Raw genomic sequence first — 13,169 nt, 5'->3', positions numbered from 1 at the left:
AAAAAAAAAAAAAAAGGAAGAAAAAAAAAGCTAATATTGGTGAGAATAATAAAGACAGCATTGAGTATTTTTTTTGGAGGGACAGCTTAACTCACACTGAGGGCGGGGTTGGTGCAGCATGTGGTGCTGGGGATCAAACCACAGTCCCCTGCAACTGCCTAAGTTGGTGCTTTAGACCATTGAGCTATCTCATCAGCCCCAGCATTGAGTATTTAAGAATGTACAGCTGCATTTAGAGTTGGCCTGATAATCAGCCAGTTTGCATAGTACAGTTCTGTTTCCAGCTATAGGACTGTCTTTGAAGTATGGTCTTAGAGGTTTTTAAAATTTGTGTTTTTTAAATTAAAAACAATTTTTTTACATGTTATGTATTTGGTACAGGGTGTCACTCCACAGCTCGGACTTGCAGTTATCCTCCTGTGTCAGTCTCCCCAGCACTGGGATTATAGGCATGTGCCACCATGTTCTTGGTTGCTGTCTCAGTGCACTTGGGTGGTGCTGGCACTGCATGTGACACTGGGGATCGAACTCAGATCCTTGCACTTGCCTAGACAGGTACTAAGACCAATGAGCTATCTCCACAGTCCGGATTTTAAAATTTAAACCAAAATGCTACAGTAAAGGCTAAGTCATATTTTTGTGTCATGTTTCAACAGCAGAACCTTGCAGAACTTGGGCCAAGGGAAAGGGCTGATTTGCACACACATACCTCTATTACCCATGTAGGCCGTGACTTACACATACATGTGCACAGGCAAATAAACAGCAGCTATGCAGACAATTGCCAACCAAGAGGATTGACCTCAGAATGATCCCTCTATAAGGAAGCTAGAAATGGTGCTGGTGTCTGTAGTGATAACCACTGGGGAAATAAAGGACTTAGAACAGTGCGTATGAATCAGGGAAGGTAGCTAGTGGGAAGTCATTAAATAATAATAATTCATTTGTTAAGACCATTAACAAATGTTTATTGAGCACTCACCATTTCCAGACACTTTGCTTAGTGCCAGGGATAGATAAGAATATAGTCTGGCTCACTTTATTAGGATTTTCAAGAAAATTCATTTTACCAGCAAAAGTATTGAGAGTTGGGTTCTGTTTTTTTTTTTTTTTTTTTTTTTTTTTTTTTTTTAATGCTGACATCTTTCTTTTCATCCTAGCAGTGGGGAAGGCTACGCATTCCAAATATAATGGATGACTGCTTTGATAGGGCTGAAGAGCTTCTATTATTTGCGTAAGATTTGGTGGCTATTTAGGGGCTGGAGGAGTGGGGTGGGATGGAGTGGGTCCTGTGCAGCCTTGGAATTAAAAATCTATTTTAAATAGTTTGTTTCAGGTATTAGATTATTACTTAGAGGGGACCAACCCCTCAGGGCCCCCTTCTGTCCTTCTCCTGGATAGGAGCTTTCTTTCTCCCAATAAATATATTCTGCTATTAAACTCAAAAAAATTTATTATTTAGGGACTTTTAAAAGCAACAACTGATTTCTAAGGTCAGTAGAAATTTCACTAAAGCTAGAGAGGGAGGTGGAAAAAAAGAGCTCTTTGACTCCTTTATAAGTCATTTGAGTCAGAAGAAGCTCCTTATCTGCCTCTGAACAGAGTATAGTCACTTTCAATGAATAAATATCAGGTATCTGCTAGATGCTTTCAAGTAAGTTGTTTAATATTCACAACAACTCTGTGAGGTGAGGATAATAATCCCGTTTTTACAAGGAGGAAAAATGAGGTTCAAGTGATTTAAGGTGTGCTCTCCTTTCCCCCCAGGATAAGTTAGTGTCAAAGCCAAGGTGCAAGGCCAGTGCTTCGGACTTAGGCGTTTCCTTTCTTCCTCGTATCTGAAGGCCCTCCTCGGTTATCATTTCATCGTTTTCATAATTTCAGGCAATTAGTTTCATTTCCCACTGTTTCTTCCTCATCTCACAGTGCTTGCTGTGCTACCCTCTTGATCTCCCAGGTCGGGTAGGTGACACCTAGACACACCAGTGTGCTCTGTTATAGCTAGTACCATGTGAGTCCTCACTGTGTGATTGTTTGCCTGTCTCACCTGCTAACTAAAAGCTCCTTGTACACTGGACCCCAGTCAGTACTGGGCTCCATCTTCTAAAACATTTGCAGACGTGTGGAAAATTATCAATCAGTCTTCAGAGTAGCGTTAAGAAGGCAGTTAGCTCACATTTTACAGATGAAGGAACTGGGACTCAGAGAGGTGAAGAAAATAATTCAAGATCACACAGCAAGTAAAGAATAAATGTTAAACACATATCCATTAATCCTAAAGATTTGCTTTGTTTTTACTCCAACACAACATGGTTAATATTGATGTTTCGTCTCATAGTTTGTAGAACAGACCTGACAGTTGTACCTGGAATGTGCCTGGGCTATGAACCAAATCATTTGTGTGTGTGTGTGTGTGTGTGTGTGTGTGTGTGTGTGTGTGTGTGTGACATTGGAAATAGCCTTCTTCAGTATACATAGTTTAAAGCTACGTTAGTAGAGGCTTGCTAGCTGTGTGTCACAGCACCAGTCTAGTCCAAGTAGGTGCTTGTAGGCTTGATGTTCCATTCCCTGACCCCATTTTCTGCTGTCCTTCCAATATCTTCCTCTGACCTTCTTACCAGTTGAAAATGTCCTGCTGACCTGCTACTGTAATTCTTGCCTGACCATCTCACCAATTTTCACTGTCCATCTCCCCTCCTAACAGGAACAAGCCAATAATTTTTATTAACATTTGAAAATGCTATTTTGCTGTTAAACCAATACACACAATTGCTCTAATCTGCTGCCAAATGGTAATAATCAAGATGAGGTAGGTTTGGATTTCAGCAGGGCTGCCTACACTGTCCTTAGAGGCATATAAATTAATTATAATTAAGAACTGTGTGCAGATGTTAGAAGAGACAGTATGAACAATTTCACTGTCTGGTATGGCAGAATATTAAAGGAAATAAAAAAATCATGAGTGATTGCTTCTGGGAGAGTACAGATAATCATCTAATATTACAAATTTCTATTAAATGGGGAAAAGTAAAGTGATTCATAATCTTTTATTACTTATCTGTAGAATCTTTGTGGCAAGACCTTGGGTGACAATAGAAGTGATACTTTCTTTTGTGCATATAGCAGGCAAGAGCAGCTCAGATAAAACAAAACACCTAGGTTTAGCCGCTGGACGCATGGCAGAACAAGGAGCTTAGAAGATATATCTGGTTGCTCAAATGTGAACAAGAAGGGATTGTTATTTGGTGTAAGTCCTAGAAAAGACCTGGTACAAATATCTTTGCAAATGAATTCAAAATCAGCGTTGCCTTTAGCGATGATGAAGGCATCATCTCCTGGGGTACAAAGGAGCTTAGGAAGGGCCCTCTTCCCTGGTTGATGCAGTAGCACTTGGTGGTTCATCCACTGGGTCAAGGGTTTGAATAGTTTTTACTTGTATCTTCCCTATTTCCCTTCCTCTCCCCTCCCCTCCCCTCTTCTGCCCTCCCCTCCTCTCCCCTCTCCTCCCCTCTCCTCTTTCCATCTCTCCTCTCCTCACCTCCTGGCCCTCCCCTCCCTCTCTTCCCCTCCCTCTCCTCCCCTCCCCTCCTCCTTCCCTCTCTCCCCTCTCCTCCCCTCCCCTCTCCTCTCCTGTCCTGTCCTCTCCTCTCTCTCCCCTCTCTTCCTCTCCCATCTCTTCCCCTCCCTCTCCTCCCCTCCCCTCCTCCTTTCCCCTCTCTTCTCCTCTGATCAACTATTTTTCCAGATGCAACTTAACTTAGGCTCTTTTTACTTTGATTTTCTGTTTATATCACTTGTTGTGGGCAGTGGTGTGTTGAACTATATTTAAGACTGGCTGCCCACAAGAGTTTATTTAGGTAAATAAATAGCCTAGCAAGAACAAGGAGCCCTGTTTTTTGCCATGTAGGTTACCGAATGAAACATAGATTTGGCATGTTTGTAGCATGTCCCAGTACACTTTTCTTTCTTCTCTAGTTTCAAGGGTGCACTCCTGCCCACACTCCCCACACTGTCACATTTCTTAGCTTGTTCCTCTCTGAAGAGACAGCAGAGTCAAGGGGACTCAGCATCTCTGAAACAGGGATGGATGAGATTGTGGAGTGAAAAGGAAGAGACCACAGGGCTCTGGGGTGTTAAGACCTAAGTCAACCGAAATAAAGGGTTGTCACTTTTACGCATTGTTTCTGCAGATCTGGGTGACATTTAGTGGTTTAGAAGACTCTGAATTCATTTAGAAGATTGAAATTGGTTTTCAGATGTCTAGAATATAACAAATAGATGCCATTAAATTTCACATTATGGAAATAGATATTAGCCTTGAACTTCATAAGGACATCACAGAGTGAATGTTTGGCCTTTGTGTTGCCCACACAGCCTGCTTCAGATTGCTAGTTAACACATGTGCATCCTCGGTAGGCCTTAAAAGCCAGAATTGACTTGGTTCTTAGACTAAAAAAATATGACAAGGAAAAAGTTATTTAGGATTTCTCTTGCCAAGTTGAGTGAACCATACTTTTCGGTTCGTGGCTCACTTTCATTCTTGGTTCAGATGTGTATATCTTCTTTCAACTCCTGTAAGACAGTTTTAAAATTTTCTCTGTGGAGGTCTTGTTAAGACCTTTCTTTGTTAATTCTAAAATAGTTTATAGCTGATTTTGCTCTTATGAATATTACATTGTTTGGTAGGTTATTAAAAGGGTATTGATCTTTCCGAAGAGTGTCATTTATGTAGAAACCTTGCTGAACTATATTAATTCAAGTAATTCTTAAATTCTGTTTGTTTGTTTTTTTGTGTGGATAACTGCATTGTCTTCATACAATGATACTTTGTTTTCCCTCTTATTCTTAAAACATTTGTTTCCTTGATTTTATTTTTATCAGAATTTCCAATAGCATAATAAAATTAGCCTGGCATTTTCTGAACACCAAAGGGCATGAGATAAAAGTTTTGGTATGTTACTTTGTCAAGTAAAGAGTGAGAATCTCTATTTTCTATTATCAAAGAAGTTTTTCTTAAAAAAAACATTTTATCACTTCTGTTTTGAATGGGACTTTCCATTAATTAAATTCATTTTATTGATTTTTGAGATTATTCATGTAATATTTCCTTTATTTCTATAACACGGTGAATTATTTTGATACATATATTCCAAAGGTCAGTTATCTGTGCATTTATGATATAAGACATGTTGATCATTATTATTTTAAAATGTACTCTGTGTCTCTTGGTTAACTAATATTTTGCTTAGGAACTTTAAATTTGCTTATATGTTCATAGGCAAAAAAGATTTATGATAATCTTTTATTATATTAATTTTTTACCTGGATTTATAACCAAACTTTCCTTCTTATTCTATTTTCTTAACTTGAATGATCAAGGCTCATTTCTTCCTTAAGTTTGTTCAACCTATCCGATCTAGCAATGAAACTATTTGTACTGGTTCCCCCCTGCCGTTTTCCATTCTTTTTCTTACTGATTTTACAGATTAGTGGGTCTATTTCAGTACACTTGAGTATGAACATGGCATGCTTTGATGATTATATCTCTCATCATCCCCCTTGCCCCATGCTCCCCACTGATTCCACATTTGGGGAAAGGGTTTCAGCACTTATATTTTGCTCCTATTTATCCCCCGACTACTGATCCTTACATCCTCCCATCCCCTCTCTTATTCCCTTCCTCTTATTTGTTTGTTTCACTAAGTTCTAAATTTGGAAGGGCTGATCTAATGCTGCAGAGCTGGAAGGGGTGATCAGGTAGTAGTGGGATCCCCAGGAGCAGAGTCCAGGGCTGGGTGCACTGCCGAGAACACATCTCACGACTTTTGAGATTTCAGTGTGGACAGTGGAATGTACAGGAGTAAGGAAGGAGGCAATGTTGTCAGATTAGGGCTGGGGTTTGGATGCCATTTTACTGTCTTTCATGGTTATTATGTGCATACTTTCTATGTTCTTTTGCCTGCTTTCCATTGGTTATTTAAAAATATTATATACTCAATTTAAAGCAACTGATTTTCATAATATTCTTGCTTTATTTAAAAATTTTGTCCTTTTAGTTATACATTCAACTTGAAGTTTATCTATTTTTCCCTGGTTGTTCTTGTCAGAACTTTGTCTATGTCTTTTAAAGAAGTAGATTTCTTAGGGCTGACCAAATAGCTCAGCGGATTAAATGACCTGCAAGCAGGTGCAGGGACCAGGAGTTCCGGGCCTACAGTGCAAGCCTTGCTCCCACCCCTGGGGCTCGCTAAGCCAGCAATTAAGACTGCGTGTGGTGGTGCCCGGCTGTAATCCCAGCACTTGGAAGGCTGAAAACAGGAGAATCACTAAGGGTCTGATCTAGTAGTGAGACCCTGAACACCCTGTAGTAGACCCTTCCTTAAAAAATACAAAAACCAAATAGAATTAGATTTCTTTTCTTTGTCTTGTGTTTAATTCATTCACTTTCTTCCATCTTAGAGTTGACTCTGTTAAATGTGTAGTAAGTGAAAATGTAATTATAATTAATCCTGTTTTATTTTCTTTTATTTTCTATTTTATTAATCCTGTGCATCTAAAGGCACAGTTTTCTTTAAACTACTTTAAATGTGATCTAGAAATCTTAATATTTAGTAGTTGTTTTGTTAGTATGTCAAAAGATTTGTTAGTTTTCCTATGACTGTCTCTTTAACCTTGGATTTATTTAATGATAAGTGTTTGTTTTTAAATTTTGTGTATGTGATATTTTAAAGCTACTTTTAAGGATTTATTTCTAATTTAATGTTGTTACTAGAAAATGATGATCATTTTGACTTTTACAAATTATTGATGCTATTTTATACATTTAATATTTTTCAGCTGCTTAGAATGTGTATTCTTTGTAATATAGGTTTTTCTAAGTATCTGTATTAGTTTACTCTTATAACTCATTCTTTGCTATAAAAAATCCTTTATGTCTCCGTTAATTAGATATTTTCTTTGCTAAATTTATGCTTCCCCATGGTGGAAATTTGAAATAAATATGTCAAACCTATATTTTTAAATTTAGATATGTTCATGACTATTATATCTTCTTGGTACCAGTGTGTGACATCCCTCATTGTCCATTTGGATGTTTTTACTTCTGAATTTTGTTTTGTCCTGATATTAAAACTTTGATAACTGTTCTCCCAGTGACCTCCAAACGGCCACACCTACGTACTTCACTTGACTTATCTACCTGAAATTCTTGGTTTCCCCATGCTCACTTAAGGTGACACAGTTTAAGGCTCGTGTTCCAGTTTTCTGCCTTTATTTGTAGCTTTGGAAATTGGACCTAAAATAGTCCTGAAGTACCTCTTGGTACTTTTATTCCTAATTTCACTGGCTGTCTTATTCCAACCTCAGTGTCCTTCCTTGAGTCACTCGTATCCTGACTACTATTAAAGGATGGTGCTTGGGAATCTCGATCTTAAATCCTTTATTAAATCCCATTTCCTCTTCCAGTTGAGGTAGTCCTAGGACTCAGCTTTCTTCGTGTGGGTTGGCCCAGTTTCTCACCCTGATGTGCATCTCTGGGCATCCACTGGAAGCGATGTGTAGACTGTTTCCTGCTATAGTCAGCTTGGACCAGTTAGATGCATGGATATGGGGAGCTGTGGCCTTCTGCTTGCTGGAGAACAAGGCTCCCTGAGCCTGATCTCTAAGGAAGCAGAGGGCCTAGCCGGTGCACAGCAGTCAGTTTAATCCTCTGCCCTGTCGCTGGGACTATTTTTTCGCACCAAGTGCTTCCATTCATACATGATTTGGGAAGCTGAGCTCCACTGGTTCTCAGTACTGACCCTGGCCCGAATGACTCTCAAGTTATGCTGCGTGTCCGGCCAGCTGTCAGTGGAGTCCGCTATTACCCCAAGGCCATAATGTGACATCGTTTTGAAGAAGTTATATCACTGAGGAAACTAGCAGCTGCTGCCCCCTGTGAGGTTCCTCTTAACATTCCTCTCAGCCTCGGTCTGACATTCTTTCACTCCCACCTCCCACATGCTCACTTTGTGCTTTCATAAATAGCCAGAAAAGCTTCTAAAAGCTTGAAGGTAACATCCTTTGCTTCCGTACAGTATTTTATATTCTTCAAAGGACTTCCATATACATATTATCATTTGATCTTCACAAAACCTTTCATTTATGTAGGTTAGTTATATTATCCTGATTTCACCCATGACGAAATAGAGTCAGTAATTAGGTGACTTGTCCCTCCTTAGGTACTTGGTTAGTGTGAGCCTGGTTGAAATTTTAGGTTGGTGATTTCCTTTGCTCATTATCTGCTCATTCATTTATCTACTCTTACTGAAAAGTGGCCCCATAATGAAAAAAGAAAAAAAATTTGAGTCCAGCAAGTGTGGATTTGAAATTTGATACAACCCTCTATTTGCTATGAGTTTTTTAATGTATTTGGTACAAGGTCTACAGGGTCTCACTACTAGATCAGACTCATAGTGATTCTCTATTTTTAGTTTCCGAAGTGCTGGGATTACAGGTGCGCTCTACCATGCCTAGTCTCAATAGCCATCTCAGCATGCCCCAGGGGCAGAGCCAGAATGACATGCTGGGGATCGAACCCTAGTCACTGAGCCTGCCCAAGCAAGTGCTTTAGTCCACTGAGCTATCTGGCTGGCCCTGTTTATATGTTCTTGATTGTGTACTTAACCTCTCAGATCAATTTCTTCATTTGTAATATAAGAAAAAATTATGACCTATGATGTTTAATTGAGGCCAAATAATGGAAGAAAATTACGTGGCAATAACAGTGCCTGACACATAGTAGGTTGAGCTATTATAGATAAAAATGGCCCAATGTCAGCAGTTTTATATATGGTCTAACCTAGCTGTAGCAACTGAATATTGGATCACTTTTATTGAATAAATCTCCATTTGTTGTATATGGTATACTACTAGGTCCCAAGAAATAAGACAGGGTATTCCTTATGTGTCTGCATCTTCTGAAAAACTAGAGCCCTGCAGGCTAGTGCCCTCATCTGTTGCATTCTCTGCACCAAAAACAATATCTTGATGGTAGCAGATGCTTCCTAAATAAATGCTGCCTGAATTAAGAAGATGCTTACTTCTTAATGAGGATACTACCTGCCAGTTGAGATAGGCAGACACACGATCATATAATTCTAATAAACTGCCCACGAGGAGTTGATCAACCACGTAAGACAGTCAGATGCATAATCATGTAATATGCCAGTACTGTTCGATAGACACATACAGGATTAAATGTGAGCTCAAAGGAAGCAATGTTCATCTCTACTGAGGGAGGATGAAATGCAGTGATACAGAGGGGCATCAGTCTTATAGAACAGGTGCATTAAGACTTGTGGTCCAGCCGAGGAAAGGAGCAGCACTACTTGGCTTCTCTTGGACTGCATGCTTTCTCTTAACCATCCCTTTTCTGCTGTCTGAAATTGAGTCTGTATTCAAAGCACCTTCTTCTTTGTCTCACAGTACCTTTTTGACTGATATCTCTCATCATGTATTGCCCTGTAAAGTCCTTTGCTTCACCCTGAGTATAAAAGAGATGCTTGGTAAAACTCAAGTTTATTCTTTGAGTGCCATGCTAGCCACTGCATAACCAAGTGTAATTCATTGTGTGAAAAGCATTAGAGAAACACAGAAGATATTTTAAGGGAGTCAATAAAACCTCAAAGTGGGAGCGTGCAGAGTGCATTAAAGTTAATAAACTGTCATGGCAGACAGGATCACTTTTAAATGTGAATGTGAAGGAATCTAATTTAGGGACTTGTAACTGTAGGATTAGCATCCCACTGAAATGAAGTTAGCTGCTAGTTTTGCCAAATTCTAAATCTTTTGATTCTCCTGAAGAACCAATCCTCAGCTCTTTGTGGTGTGAATTTAACTCTTTTCAGTACTCTGGTTTCTCTTCAGATCATATAAATCTTTCGCCTTTTAACTCTTTTCCTCTGACTATTTGGTCTGCTCAACTGTATCGATACTGTTGCTTTTCTTTAAACTCTGGGAGGATGGGTATAGGCCTTGGTTCTCCTGCTCCATGGGTGCATCCCATCAGCCTGAATTTTCAGGGCTCTTGGAGTTATTTACTTTCCACATGGTGAAATGGGGACTTGGAAATGGACAGGAGTCACCTTTGCTTAGACTCACTCCACCCAGCTACTGGTCTGTCTATTCGCAAGAGCGAGACAGAGCAATCGATACAGGTCTACTTCTTGGCAGTGGTGAAGGATGACTACAACAGCAAGGGTTCCAAGATGCTTTGTGCCAAGAGCTGGATTGGATTTTGTGCTTCTTCATCCACAAAATGTCCCCATCATCTTACTCCCGAATTATTAATGCCCTTTGTGGTCAGTGTCCTCGGCGTTAATACTTGATTATCTTTATTTAACACCCTCATTTTCATTTTTTCTTTTTGTTAGCCAGATTCTCACTTTTTTTCACCTGCCTAATATCTCACTTCTTTATTTTTTCAAATAAACAGGGTTTATTCAGGAGTATCTTCATCCTTGGTTTCTTGCTCTCTGTTTCACAGAAGAAGAATTTCTGATTCTGGATCTAAATGTAGTTTGTAGCATACTCCCTTACTATACAAGAATGCTTTGTTTCTATCTTGGCATTCTGACTTTGAGCAATTACATAATTATTTTGAGCTTTAGTTTCTGTATTTGAGAAATGGGAATAAAATATTGGGCCAGGGAGGTAGCTCAGTGGCATAAGCACCTGCCTGACAAGCACACAGTCCCAAGTTCAACCCCTGGTACTGCAAATAAAATAACATAAAATAATTTACAGGGTTTCCACAAGGACCAAGGAGATTACATGTAAGAGGCACCTGAGACAGTATCACAAAACAAGTGTATAATAAATCACTATTTAAAACAAAGCAACAAATGCAGGACTCAGTCTATTAAAATAAGAATGATTTTTAGAGAATGATGGGAAACATAAAGAGAAATGACCAATGCTTACATGCTGCAGAGCTCTGTGTTTTTGATCTACTGTACAGTATAAGATTTAGGATCATGTGTAGAAGTCAAAAAGCAGGAATTCTTTGTAAAGAAAGAGTGGTAAGATGTATGCCAATATGTAGTCAGTAATTTTGGACTATTATGAGATCCCATCAGAAAAATTGAACTCTTTTTTCAAAAGTCAAAAGCTCTGGGTTCAAGTTTGGTTTTGCTTAATATTCTTCTGGTTTTGAATAGGCCAATAAGTTTGTTTGAAACTTGGCATCAACATCTATGAAAAGGGGTGATGACATTCTTATCTTTCCCCACTAGACTTTCATTAGGATCATTTTCTTTCTTCTTTCTTTCTTTCTTTCTTTCTTTCTTTCTTTCTTTCTTTCTTTTCTTTTTTCTTTCTTTCTTTCTTTCTTTCTTTCTTTCTTTCTTTCTTTCTTTCTTTCTTTCATATTTTAGGACAGTGTCTACAGGGTCTATAGGGTCTCACCATGTAGATCAGACTCGTAGTGATTGTCCTGTTTTCAGCCTCCTGAATGCTCGGACTACAGGCACACCATCACACCCAGTCTCAATCGCTGCCTCAGTGTGCCTGAGGGGCAGGGCCAGCGCTGCACACTGGGGACTGAACCCGGCCACTGTGCTCTGCCTAAGCAGGTGCTTTAGTCTGCTGAGCTATCTGGCCGGCTCTTCATAAGGATCAATTGTAAGGATCACTGGAAAATACTGCCCTTATATCAAATGTTCTTATAATTTAGTATTTTAGGGATAGGGCACTAAGAGTGTTGCTAAAGCTTTTGTTAGCTCTTGTCCTTTGAGAGGCAAACACAAAGGGGAAGCAGCGAGAGTGAGGGGCCTCTGCCTCGGAGGCTCCCGTGCACAGCTCATCCAGGCCATGCTCTGGTGCTGGCCCCTGATGAGCCCAATTTGCTGCTCATGTGGCCAGGAGCAGCTGGAGGATGGATTCTAACCACAGTGCCGGGGTCACCAGCAACAGCATGGCCCCGCCTGCAGACTGCTGTGCACGTGCACGAAGCGCGAGCGCCTGGGATACTTGTGTCCCCTTTTCCTTGCGTGTCCCTGTCCATTGCAATAGAATTACTTATTGTTTTGCTCAAAGATATCTGAGGCCTTTGAAAGTTTCTTTTCCTCTTATTCTGCTGAGCAAAGAGCAGAGAGAGCTTAGAGACTGGGATAACTGTCGGAAGGTGGGTTTGATAATCAGTAGAAGAAAATAGGGCCCTTGAATTGCACTGTTCAACCTCTTCAAAGACCGGTTGTGTAGTGTGCATCATATTTTAACCACGCTCTCTTTTTGTCCTTTCAGGGAGTCGACAAGCTAAAGATGAAGCCCAGAGCAGAGTGCTGTTCTCCCAAGTTCTGGTTGGTGTTGGCCGTGCTGGTCGTGTCTGGCAGCAGAGCCAGGTCTCAGAAGAGCCCCCCCAGCATTGGCATTGCTGTCATCCTCGTGGGCACTTCAGACGAGGTGGCCATCAAGGATGCCCACGAGAAAGATGATTTCCACCATCTCTCCGTGGTGCCCCGAGTGGAGCTGGTAGCCATGAATGAGACCGACCCAAAGAGTATCATCACCCGCATCTGCGATCTCATGTCTGACCGGAAGATCCAGGGTGTGGTGTTTGCTGATGATACAGACCAGGAAGCCATCGCCCAGATCCTTGATTTCATTTCCGCTCAGACTCTCACGCCCATCCTGGGCATCCACGGGGGCTCCTCCATGATCATGGCAGACAAGGTAAAAGGGGGCCGAGCAAGAAGAGCGTGGGGGGGGGGGCGGGTGTTGGGCATCAAATGATACATGCGTTTGTTTTTGGGCAAAAGTGGGCTGTTAAAAATAGAAATTAACTGGGATGCATTGAGCGAGTGGATCAGCCAAATTGTTCTGAGATGAAAGTCAGAGAAAGAAGCTGGTATATAGATGCTTCTATAGTTTAGAACCAGTGGTGTTTTTTTGTTTGTTTGTAAATGGACCTGCTGAAGTTACTCCAAGATGTTGACACTTGTGGTTTTGATGTGTTTTCTTCAAAGAGTTGTGTGAAAATCACCACTTCAGTATTTTAAAATAAGGCCTGCTTTTTTCCTCCCCACCATAATGATTTTGTGAAAATAAAAAGGCAGGGAATTGCTTCCACAGAGACACAAACGTCATGGGAAGGGACAGTACCCACATATCACTCACACTGCCCTGGGCAC

General features: G+C 40.4%; 1 protein-coding gene across 1 annotated transcript in view; it reads left to right on the top strand.

Annotated features, from left to right (window-relative positions):
- Positions 1-13,169, top strand: part of Grin2b (glutamate ionotropic receptor NMDA type subunit 2B) — a 438,155-nt gene that overhangs the window by 114,829 nt on the left and 310,157 nt on the right. The window contains exon 2 of the mRNA XM_004626083.1: positions 12,283-12,711. Within this exon, the coding sequence (XP_004626140.1) occupies positions 12,301-12,711 (411 nt within the window). The 5' untranslated portion in view covers positions 12,283-12,300. The remainder of the gene's footprint in view (positions 1-12,282; positions 12,712-13,169) is intronic.

The sequence above is a fragment of the Octodon degus genome, unplaced genomic scaffold, assembly GCF_000260255.1.
Source record: "Octodon degus isolate 3935 unplaced genomic scaffold, OctDeg1.0 scaffold00012, whole genome shotgun sequence".
In the NCBI taxonomy this organism is placed as follows: domain Eukaryota; kingdom Metazoa; phylum Chordata; class Mammalia; order Rodentia; family Octodontidae; genus Octodon; species Octodon degus.
This window is presented reverse-complemented; position numbering and strand designations above follow the sequence as displayed.